Source organism: Cotesia typhae, unplaced genomic scaffold (assembly GCF_013202065.1).
Source record: "Cotesia typhae breed Kobodo isofemale line unplaced genomic scaffold, CoteBio_Ctyphae contig_44, whole genome shotgun sequence".
Classification (NCBI taxonomy): domain Eukaryota; kingdom Metazoa; phylum Arthropoda; class Insecta; order Hymenoptera; family Braconidae; genus Cotesia; species Cotesia typhae.
In genome coordinates this window covers 4,765,034-4,777,448 of record NW_027423753.1, presented here as the reverse complement: position 1 = coordinate 4,777,448, position 12,415 = coordinate 4,765,034, and the positions used below count along the sequence as shown (strand labels likewise).

The 12,415-nt window shown below is 27.8% G+C and overlaps 1 protein-coding gene across 8 annotated transcripts in view; it reads right to left on the bottom strand.

Annotated features, from left to right (window-relative positions):
• Positions 1–12,415, bottom strand: part of LOC141529144 (serine/threonine-protein phosphatase 4 regulatory subunit 1) — a 93,360-nt gene that overhangs the window by 4,953 nt on the left and 75,992 nt on the right. For 7 of the 8 annotated variants that reach the window (XM_074245580.1, XM_074245581.1, XM_074245584.1 and 4 more), the window contains 3 exons: positions 7,333–7,445; positions 2,614–2,756; positions 524–670 (listed from right to left, as the gene is read on the bottom strand). In XM_074245580.1, the coding sequence (XP_074101681.1) occupies positions 524–670; positions 2,614–2,756; positions 7,333–7,445 (403 nt within the window). Of the gene's footprint in view, positions 1–523; positions 671–2,613; positions 2,757–7,332; positions 7,446–7,554; positions 7,574–12,415 lie in introns of those variants that run through there. The other variant, XM_074245587.1, reaches the window with a different exon arrangement.

Sequence of the window (12,415 nt, the reverse complement as noted above, 5' to 3'; positions counted from 1 at the left end):
TCATCAAAATGGCTGTGATATGATTTGAAACATTCCACAACCAATTTGATGGACCGAACCGCAAAATGTTTTTTACTAAAACAGCCCTCCATTTATTTATTTATTCGTTTTAAATAATTATTAAACTGGTTCTAGATTTAGTTGAATAAGGACACAACTTTGTTCATCAAAGCTGGCTGTGATAGTCTACGCTCTATTACACACCAGCTTTGACGGCAAAAGCATGCCCATTTTTTTCTACCTACAATATTTTTATTAATAAATAATAATACAATAATTTTTAATTTATTTATTTATTTTAGGATTGCGAATTGGTGAACAACAAACGCCACATGAAAGACAAGGTAGTGAGACGCGAAAGTCGCATGATCATCTCACTACCCATGTCTTTCATGCAGAATTTGCTTTTATTGTATCTTAATCTTATTTTATTATTTTTTGTCATTATATTAATTAATAAAAATATATTTATTGATTTTAGTTACTATTAATTATTTTAAATTAATTACTATTATTAACTTACATCGATTGCAAAGTTAATGAACTCCAGTTTTGCTGGCTGGGCGCCCATCATCAACAGTGTTGGTGCCACGACATGTTCCACGGAATGCTTGTCCAGGAGCCCGCGTTCGATTAGTACCAACAGCGCATTGTGAGTTGATTGTCGCACCTAAAAAATTTAGTTTATTAATTTTTAGAATTTTACTAAAATTTAAATTTGCGCGAGCCTGAATTTAGGAATTGCATATATTTTCATGCTTTTGATATATTTGACCAATCACGTTACGAATAGATTGCTTACATGATATATTTTCATATTTTTCATCGAAATTATAAGAGTAGATTATTTAATTTTGATATTATTCATTCTAACGTTTTAGAAATTAAAAATTTTATTAATTATCAGAAGAAAAAAACAACACTGAATTTTTAAGTATTATTTAACAAATAAATTGTCTATAAAATTACATTTATAGTTTTGTAGAATTTCTACGTGTGGAATTTTACTAATTTGTTTTACACGGAAAAAGTAAACTGTAATAATTAATAGTTTATTTGTAATAAGTAATTATCAACTGCTAAAAATTATCATTTCAAACAGTAAAATTGTGATTTTAATAATTACTATGTAATTAAGGTGTGCCAAAATTCAATTTCCGTAAAGAAACTTTTAAAATTGGAATTTTGAGTTCCGATTTTAGCAGGAGCTGTGTTTAGGCATTTCCCAAGATATTTTGGGATGAGACGATTTATTTAATTTTTATAGAATTATTAACAGGAGATTTAGTTGGGCACTTCCGGCCAAAATTTGAAATACCCAAACTAAACTCCTGTTAAAAAATTTTATGAAAATCAAATAAATCCTCTCACCCCAAAATATCTTAGGAAATGCCCAAACACAGCTCCTGCCAAAAGCGGAACTCAAAATTCTAATTTTAAAAGGTTCTTCATGGAAATTGAATTTTGGCACACCCCACTATGTAATATTTATCATTTAAATGCTACAATTTATTCTTTAAATGGAAAAAAATACTATTTCAAACAGTAATATTCGCTATATGAATGTCTAAAATATTAAAGTGTAATAATTAAGAATTTTGACTTTGATATTTATCATTTGGTACCTAAAAAGTGATCGCATGATATGTAAAAAGTATAAAATACAGTTATTAAATTTTTAATACGAGCAACGTCAATATTTACAAAATAAAATGGTAAATTTTAAACGCAACGCTAAAAATGAAACTATAATTATTGACTTGCTTGTACTGGTAAAATATATATTTTAAGAATAGAATTTTTATTGTTTCAAATGTTAAATTTTCCTAGAGTGAAGACCCCCTTTTCCCCATCTAAATTCTTCTTTTCCTCATAGTATGGACTATATATTGAAACGGCAATTTTTACTGTTTGAAACAGTCATTTTTTAAGATGAAAAAATCGTTATTTACTATAGTGACAGCTAATAATTACTTATTTTCGATATTAGATTATAAATTGTAGCTTTTACACTTTCTACATTAAATTCTATAATATTTATATTTTTGCCACTTCGATGTCCTACTGTTTGAAACTATAAAAATTAATTGGAATCCGAGTGAATTTTGCACTTTAATTTTTCCGTGTAGTCAATTTTTTGTTTGTTAAAAAAATTATCAAATATATTTTAATTTGAGTATCTTAAAAAAAAAATTGATGTTTTAAGCGTTGATTTCTGAAAATTTTCTTTGGAAATTTTATTAAAAAATGATTTTAAAAATATGTAAACTTTTGGAAAATTTTTGATTTTCAATTATAAATTAAATCTTGTTAATTTTAGGCAGATTTAAAAAAATTATAATTTTTTGTCAAAAATTAACAAAACTTCAAATTTAATGTAAATCGAAAAATGTTTAATTTCTTTTTATCCAATAATTATTTTTCATCCAAATATTGTCTATATTTAGTCAAATATTTGGATAAAACTTCAAAATATTCGTTGAATTTATAAAAAATCTCAAGCTTTGCGCATTTCCAAGAAAAATTTTCAAAGTATTTGCTAACAATATTATAATACAATTTTATCATTGCAAATAAAGAAATAAAAAGTAAATATACATATATTTAACAAACCTGTTGATCGGAATCATGAAGGAAGTTAACAATAATATGGATAAGATGGTTCGAAAAAACATTTCCGAATCTATCCGGCGCTTCTTGACAAATCATAGCGACATGGGGCAGCTGATCAACCAATTCCAGTCTTACTGCTGAATCTAAAAATTAATAAAAAAAAAAAAAACCAAATGTTAATACAATGCATAAAAAATTTTTTTAAAAAATATTCAAAGACAATAATGAAATATTATTTATTCGGGTTTGCTTTTTAAAATAACCCAAGCTTATAACTGTGACTAAGAGCCGCCAGAGTAAAGCAGGTAAATTTTTCTATTCTCCGAAAAATACCTTTGACTAAAAAAATTCCTCCGGATTAGTTCCACCGTAGCGTCCATTTTATTTCGCAGAAATATTATTTACAATTTTATAAATTATTAATTTTGTTTAAATTTTGCTAATTGTATAATTTACAAATTAATTTAATAATAAAAAAAATAATTGTTAACTATACTTGATAATAAAATGTTTAATGATGAAAAATAAACAAAAATTCACAGCGACGCCAACTTAGGCGAGAAACGAAAAAATAACTGGGACTTTTCTTTCTACTCGCGATCTCTCGATGCCAGTCCGTTCGGTTTAAGCGCGGGGGTGCAACTGAAGCAGACCGCCGTAGATATATACTCTAGACGTTAGACTACGATGATCGTAGCACCTTTTCCTAGCTTGGCTAACAATTGGTGCCTGGAAAACGGGTCCTACCCCCCCTTCGACGAAAAAGGAACCGATGGTGGGACTGAAAGCGACTGGCTAGCTGTGATTGGATAATTTTCACGGAAATTCAACTTTCGCCCTCTCCAGTCTTCCCTATCTCTTTAGCATCTCAAATTTTTTAGGGACTTGACATGCCACACGTGCTGCAACTAAACCATTTACAATCTTCCCCTTTTTCCTCGCTACCTCCCCCAATTTTTTCTCCCACATTTGGATTTTTCCGTTCATCTGCCGCTTCTAGCTCCAACTGCATAATATACCAGCCTGTTGTTCCCTTCAAAAGGACATAGAACTAAACATAATAGAGGTAATATAGATAATAAATACTTATATGAAAATATAAATGCACTATGCGTTAGAACGGTGAGCGCGTACTGGAAAATTCCAAGGGGGCGGATGCAATGATGACGGCTGTTCGGATTCATCCTGGCATCCAGCTTTACGACTCGATTGTTAGGGAAAAATAGTTTTACTGAAATACAAAATTTGGACTATTACTTGGTACTGTACTCTCTTTGCTCTCTGCTCTCTGGTAGATACTCCTAAAGGGGATTTTGTAGGCTTCTGGGCTCTTTGCACTACGAGCTTACTAACATCAATCATCGTGTCTTATCTTACATTTCCTTCTTCTTTTACTAGTACTTTACTAAAAATAAAAATATACATATGCTTGTTTTTTTTTTTTTTTTTCTATTAATATAAATTTTTTAATAATTATTTCAAAGACTTCGATAGTTTACACTGAGAAGAAAAAATAATTCTATTGAGAATATTTTCTTGTCTGAAGAATTGGTCGTAATGATTAATAGTTTTTATTTAAATTCAAGAAAAAGCTATTTGTTTTTTGTCTAATTGATATTCTTACGTCCAAAAATTATGACATTAAAGTTGGCTGTCACTATTACAATTTTTTTATTTTTTATTTTAATAAATAAATTTGCTCTGAAAAATTGCATTTTTTACTTTTTTAATTTTCTAAATGTCAATTTTTAGTTCTCATAATTTATTTGTTAAAATAATCATTATCTGCTAAATTTAATCTCATCCAAAATTTGTTAAATTTATATGGGTAATTTCAAAAAATTCTCAAATGAAGAAATCTTTATCTGGACAGTGTTTACTCTCAGTGCACTTGAATTTTTATGAGAAGAAAATGAAAAGAATTTGACGAAAAACTAAAAAAATTATAATTTCTTATAAAAAAAATTAATATTTTAGTTTTAAATGCTATTTAAATATAAGTACATCTCTAATCTGTAAATTTGTCATTGAAATTGTAAAAATAATGATTTAGAATTTTTAATACAAAAAAAAATGTGATCAATTCTAAAGTTTGCTTTCAATTGGAAGCTATAATTTTGAAAATTAATTAAATTTGATTTTTAATTTTTTCAATTGTTTTAGTTTTAGATTTAAAAAAAAAAAAAAAAAGCGTGAATAATATAAACTTGAACAATTGTAAATAATTTATAAAGTAATAGTTTAGAAATTGACAGTAAAAATATTTTTAACATTTTAGATTTAATGATTGGTCAATAAAATGATGAAATTTTTTTTTCAACTTTGTAAAAAAATTATTAAATTTTGAAAATTAAAATAAGTAAGTTGAGATTAAAATTCATTCAACTAAACAAAAATTAAGAAAATTTTACTGAAAAAAGTGAGCATGATTTAAATATTTGAATTTGCTTAAATAATTAAACTTTTATTTTTAATTTTGAAAAATACCTTAAAATAACTATTGTAAAAAATTATAAAAATGGAAAAAAAAAAAAAAAAAAATCTCAAAGTTAGATATAAATATCACAATAAAGAGTGAATAGCGATGCATCTTGAGTTCGCAGGGGATCCAAAAATATTCTCTAGTTCAGCATGAGAAGCTTCAGTAGCGGTAAGAAATTATAAAGTAAAGCATAGCACGAGTCAGTCCATATATATGTATATATATATATATATATATATATATATATATATATATATATATATATATATATATATATATATATATATATATATATATATATACAGAAGGGTGATCTTTCTTCCGCCCTTGTATCTTCTTTTGGATCCGAGAGTATTTCGTCGTCGTTGTAAAGAGTATTGGGACAGAGGCTGGCACGTGTCACGGGGACCCAAGATGCGTTTTCGAGCTCCCCATCATCTCCATCCATGAAAGGAAGTTGGACTAAAAATACGACTATCGTTTCTTCTCCGTAATTTATTTTTTCTCCGGATGTAACGTACACGATTTATTAATTTTCTCTTATCATTTTGGAATTAATCGCCCGTAGCTATTCCGTCGATGCAATGTCGATGCCAAGACGCGACTATAATATTTCTATCAAATATTGTAACAACCAGTTTGTTCATTGATAAAAGAGATTTCGCGGGTAGTGTTAAAATTTAAGAGATGAAATAAGTGAGCGAGCCATGGGGGTCCATATGGTTATTTTATTTATAAACACGCACGTCTCCCCGTCTTGTTTTGTCAAGATTTTAGTTTTTTTTTTTCTTTACATTAACGCACTCGTACTACATTTCCGGTGACACACGTGCCTTTATATGCAGCGATAGTAAGCGAACATGACCATTTTTGGTTTTAAAGTATTTTTATATTTCTTTGTTGTTATTATTATTGTTTATTACTTCATTTTTTTTAAATGTAATTATTAATGAATACAAAGTTTACGTTTTAAAAAACTTTGGAAGTTAAATTGAACAGTATTTTAATTTTATTAAATAAAATAATATAAAATTAGGAAAACCTAAAAATTAATTAAGTAAAATACATAAAAAATTTTAGTTTCTATTTTTTTATCTTAAATTTGAGTATTTTTTTCTTGTTTGTATGTTACCAATTTTTTAGAATTTTTAAGAACTGTATTAATTAAAATTGCAAATTTTTTCTGACAGCAAAAACATTGGAGAAAATTATGGTCAATAATTGTTTGTAAATTTACTTTCAATTTAAAATTTAATATATTTTTAAAGCTAGGCAGTGTTCAATATATTTTTATAAATTTTATCTTTTCAATTACGTTTAAAAAAATGTTTAAAGTCGAATTGCACAAGCAAAAGTTCACTTGGTCCAAAAATATTGTAAAGAAAGCTAAAGTTGTTTTGAAGCAATAAGATTTTTTTTTGACAAGAAAATTTTACTTTATCCAAAATAATTTTTTTCTTACTAAATCCATTCTTGCCAACAATTTTTTGGTGTTCAATTAACTACTTGAGAAGCTATGTACCAACTAATATATTGAATATTTACAAAAAAAAAAAAAAAAAAATATACATTTCAAGATGCAACTCTTTTAACATTTATAGCATCTCAGTTTTAATTAGTGCAGTGCAGTTTTAATAAATTAATTAGTCAAAAATCATATAAATATAATTAATTATTAAATTATGGATAGAAAAAGTGCAGCGACAGAAGTACAAAATTAAAACTAAAAAGGATTGACAAATCAATAAATTTCAATCCTCGAAGCTAAAAATAAAACCCATAGAAATATAAATATGTACTAAGAGTACTGGTTAAAAAAGCCAATTAATAGTAAGACAAAAAATTTCGTGATTCGAACTTCCTGTGTGAAAGTCACCGAAAGAATTGGGATTATGAGTAAAGCTCTATATACAAGAGATCGCGAGGATGCCAGATTCACGACCGCAATATAATGAACAAAGTTTTTATCCGAAAACGCTACTTTTTCCAGTTAATATTTAAAGCGCGTGCCGCAGTTAGAGTTTATTTCCGTCAAAAAAAAAAAAAAATAATGTTACTACGTTATAATTTTGATCATAAGCCATTACTCAACATTTTTTATTTTTGTATTTGTTGTTGTTTCCCAACTGTCATTATTAATATTTTTAACGAATAATTGTATATAATTACATGGGAAAATATTTTTTGGAGTTAAATTATAATGTTATTATTATTATTAGAGTAAAAAAAAAACTCACCTGTATCGTTTACTAATTTGTGAACTGGTTGCATTACTTCCGCAACATTTAAATCCGTTCCGTTGTCTACTGCGCCACGAAATATTTCCAGTAAAATTCGGCCCACAAGTTGTCTGTAATAAAAAAACAAAAAAATCAATTAATTTTAATCAGTTAAAAAATTTTAATTTGAACAAAAAAAAAATTTTCAATTTACGGAAAAATTAATTTAAAAAAAATTACCGCGAAAATTTGAATCATTTTGAGAAAATGCGCAGCCAAATTAACGAGGTTAGATTTTGCGTTGTATGTTTAGGTATCCGATATACGTCGCGGGTATTAGGAAAGTAAAAGAAAAACTCAAGAAAGAAATTATTGCGACGTAAGTAGATGCGTAATAAATTCCCCACTAAGTGTATTCTGTATGATCATCAACAAAACAGGGGGGAAAATTTTTCCAACCGGATGGTGGGGGAAGAGTCAGTGGAATAGAGAACGAGGATTGGCTATAGATCCCCCTACATGGTCAGTCAATCATCGGGGTGGGAGACACGCGACAACACGAGTCGCGGACGAGTATACTGTGCTTCCATGTCTTTACGCCACGCCTACGACACCCGCGCAAACATGGCCGCGCGCGGATTTCTCGCGACGTCGCGGTCTCTTTTTGCTCTAACTCTAATGCCCATCACCGTTTTATTTTGATTTAATCATACCGACCCTTGGTAAGGTCCTATTTATATTACGTATTATTGTTTGAATTTAAGATAAAATAGAAAAAAAATTTTTTTTTCTACAAATATTTCAAGTATTTTTATTTGTCAATTTTTTAATCCCTTAAAATTGATCAGATATTTGAATTTTTATTTTTTGACATTTAAACCTGTCAATAATTTTTTTATTTAAAAAAAACTGTGTTAAATTTTTTATTTTAATTATTGAGGTAAATTTATTGTAAAAAAATTTTTTTGTCTTTTTATAATAATAAATAATAATTTTTTTTACTAAGTTCAAATATAATTACTTAAAAATTTTAATTTAAAATGTAAAAATATGAACTGATAAATATAATGAAAAGTTGTAATTTAAGGGTAGGGCAGTTTGTGTTATGAATAAAGTTCCAGTGGCACAGTGGGCTTCGCTTATGTGGGTAGTAAACTAATCGTTAATTCCTCGAAATTTGATCGAAGCCATGTAAAACCCGAAGACCCTTAATCTACCCGATACATCGTCCAAACGAAACAATGTAAGAAAAAAAATAAAAATAAAAATAACAATTAAATTCGGAGCAAATTCTAACAGAAACTTGAAAAAATAACGATTTGTTAGTCATTTATATAAAAGATAATTTATACAAGTCATCTCGTTCATCTGTCGATTGCCAGGTGTTACAAATAATAATTTTGTGTAGAACAAAATTTAAGGACTGCAACATCTGTCACTATTAGTCTATTTATAAATAGAAAAATTAATATCGCAAAAAATAGTTATTTCAGGAGGAGGATTTTAAAAATTTGGGAAAGTTTATTTTTTAAGTTTGGTTGATACATATATGCCTGTGGCTCAAGGGCAGAAGGATAGTAGCTTTGGTATTAGGGGCGAAATGAGGACGAGATAAGTTTTGAAAGAAAAAGGAGAGGAATGCGGTCGTTTGGAAAACTATAAATCGATAGAAGCCGCCTGGAGTACAGGACAGGTGCGAGAGTAGAGGAAAATACTACGCCGGCTTACCACCCGAAGCTAATACAACACACGAAACAGCCCTGGGTAAATCTCGGTGGGGTCGCAATATGCCTAGACATCACAACAATACTCGCTTGTGTCTCCACTACAGTCATGTCAAATAAAATAAACCAAACCCATAGTCATTCAATTCGACAACCCAACGAAAAAGTTGCTGTTAAATTTGTCAAAGTTTCTGTCAACTGAGTAAATAAATCTTACATTTTTTTATAATAATCCACTTTCTCTTTGCGTTCAGATTTTTCTTTTTGAAATTTAAAAATTCTATCTATAAGTTATAAGCCGACAAATATTTTTATTTTGTTTAAAAAATTAAGAATCAAGACAAAATATAACTGGAATAAATTTCACAAGTCAATATTTCTTTCAATACAATAAAGTGACAAGAACACTTGTGGAAAATTTTTTCGTAGAATTTCAAAATAAATTTTCTTCGCATTTTTAGTTTAAGTTTTTATGGTTAAAAATTTACCCCCAAGAAAAAAATTTACTCAAGTTTTTTATGACTAAAAATTGAAATCTATAAAAGAAAATTCCATAGAAAAAAATTATTTAAAGTTTTTCTTCAGACACAATAAATTTCCATAAAAACTTTTAGTAAAAAAATTTGTCCCAGGAATTTAAAAAAATAATTTCTTTGTATCAAGTTGGAACTTTTTCTTCTCAAGCAAAACTTTAAAGAATTTATTAAAAGTCAATTTTTCATCGAGAAAGAGAAGTTTCTTCAGTAAAAATTCAAAGATTTTTCAAAACTAAAGTAAAATGATTTATTTTATTTTTTTTTAATTTCGGAAAATCTCTTCTAGATTAAAATTATTATATTTCTAAAAAATTATAAACAGTTAAAAAATTTGGGAGTTAAATTTTTTAAAAAATTCGTTTATTGAAAAAGGAAAAAAAAATCAGATATTTTTAAAATTTTGAGAAGAAATAAAATGGCGCGAAACGACAGTTGTTGGCGTAACATAGGAACAAGCAAAGTAAAAGGGTCCTCTGGCGTTAAATCGGTACGGGGAGTTGGTAGCATCCATACGCTACATCTACATCAGGAATGTTGTGTTGTGGCGCAGTTGCATTTTAGCCATAAGAACGAAAGAAGAGAAGAGAAGCATCTACATCAGGATGATCAGGAGTAAGAGTAGGAGGCGGACAATGTGCTGGAGGAGAGAGAAGGAACGCAGTCAAAGTCAATGCACCTCTGGAGAATGCACGCCGCGGCGTTAACGCGTCTCTCGCCTTCAGTACACACTACAAACTACAAACTACACACAGTATTATCCCTTACACGATACACACGAGCACGTCAAAGCGCATTCTCCTGTATGCATATATCATATAATATGTACGCATCAACATCGAACTCGACTCGTACTCGATTGAATTAAATACGCAGTTTGCAGAATACAACCCATGCGTCGTAGGTAGTCGGAGTTACCGGTAGAGTAAACAGCCAACTCTAAATATCCCTTTATTCGGATTGTATCATAGTTATACTGCATCGCGTACTCTTGATATAATCCTTGTCATTTGATTGGCAATTGTCTATCTCTTTAGTGATAAAAAATTAATTTAATTCAAAAGATAAAATAGTGAAATAAGCAAATTATTTTGAAAAAAATTTTTTTGTCTGATTAAATATAAAGTTTTTTTTTTTTAATTATTGTCTTGGTTTATGAATTTTTTTTTAATTATCTTGGTTAAAATAATTTTTCTGCTTGATTCAAGAATTTTTTAAAAATTATTTCTTCAACTTAAAATTTTTTCATTTTAATTTCTTCTTTTAAATGATTTAAATTTAAAATAACTTTATTTTTTTGTACTTGTTTTAAAACAAAAAATGTATTTTTAACGAATTTCTTGGTTAAAAACTTTTTCTCTTTGAAATTATCTTGACTTTACGAAATTTCATGTTTCAAAAATTTTTTTACGAAATTCGAGACAGAAAGTGTTTTTAAAACAAATTTTTCACTAAAAATATCTCGATTGAAGTAAATTTCTCCTTGCTAAATAACAATTAATGTCTCTTTAAAAATTTTTTCGGTTGAATGAAACATTTCTTCCTTAAAGAGAAAAATCAAGACATTAAATAAATTAATAAAACTTATTCTCGATCGATCTAAACGAAAGATTCGTTGTCTTCCATTATATATATGCATTTGAATTTTAATAATAAATAAAATAGTTCTAAATAAATCTAATGTAAGAAGAAATACTGTTGGAAATATTGTTCTCGGTTTACTGTTTGCGATATACTACAGACTGCGGCGGATTTTATTATGCATTGTGGCCAGCTTGGTAAGGCTGCTGTTGCCACTATACTCTTCTTAGAAGCTATAATGCACCGAGCCCTGTAAAAAGAAGAGGGGTTAATGCGCAGTTTCTCTCTACATACGATAGAACCGGGTGGTCCAAGCTCAAGATGTAAACAACTGAGTATAGTACATACTTGAGTTTTTTTAAATTGTATAAACAGAACTGGACAATTTTTTTTTGTTTTTGAGATAATATTGTTTGGAAGAAAAAATTGGAAAAAAAAAAAAAAACAACAAATGAATTATTGTGAAGAAGAAATAATTTTTTTGATATTTTTTGTATTGAATTAATTTGAGAATTTATATTAGGAATTATTAAATTTAGTTTACATTAAAAAATTAATATTAATTAAAATTTTAGAGAAGAAATTAACATTCATGTTATAATAATTAAAAAATTTGTAATGTAAATATATAAAAGCAAATAATTTCTGAATGTTGCTTTTATGTACTGAAATTTACAAAAACTTGAGATTTTTATTTAAAATTTTTTTTTTAATTCTAAAAGTTTTCTCTCTTATTTTGTTAAGCTAAAAATATTTTTTTTTTTAAGAAAGGTTTTACACTTTTTTTCACTCTCTTTCTTTTTATTGGATAAACGCAAGCATCTCTGTCATACACGGAAAGAACAAGATGACACTGGATATCATCCCAGATTATACTCAGTGATATCTGTTGTGAAAAAATTTTTTCAGATAGTAGCTAGTACAATCCAGACTATACTGAGTGATATCTAGATTATACTCATTGTAATCTGGATTATACTAGCTACTGTCTGAAATTTTTTTTTACTCAGTATAATCTAAGATGATATCCAGTGTCATTTTGTTCTTTCCGTGTAGATGTACAAAAAATAAAATCTTAAATGCATTTTATGGATAAATAAATGAAAATTTTCTAAAAAAGCGCTTCACTCTTAAACAAGACAGAAAATTCTTTTATCAAGTAAAATTTACTTGAAGCAAGAAAAATTTCTTAATTTAAGAATTTTTCTACTCAAATCAAGTAGCATCAACCGCTCTTAAATAAAAGTTAAAAAAAAAATGAAT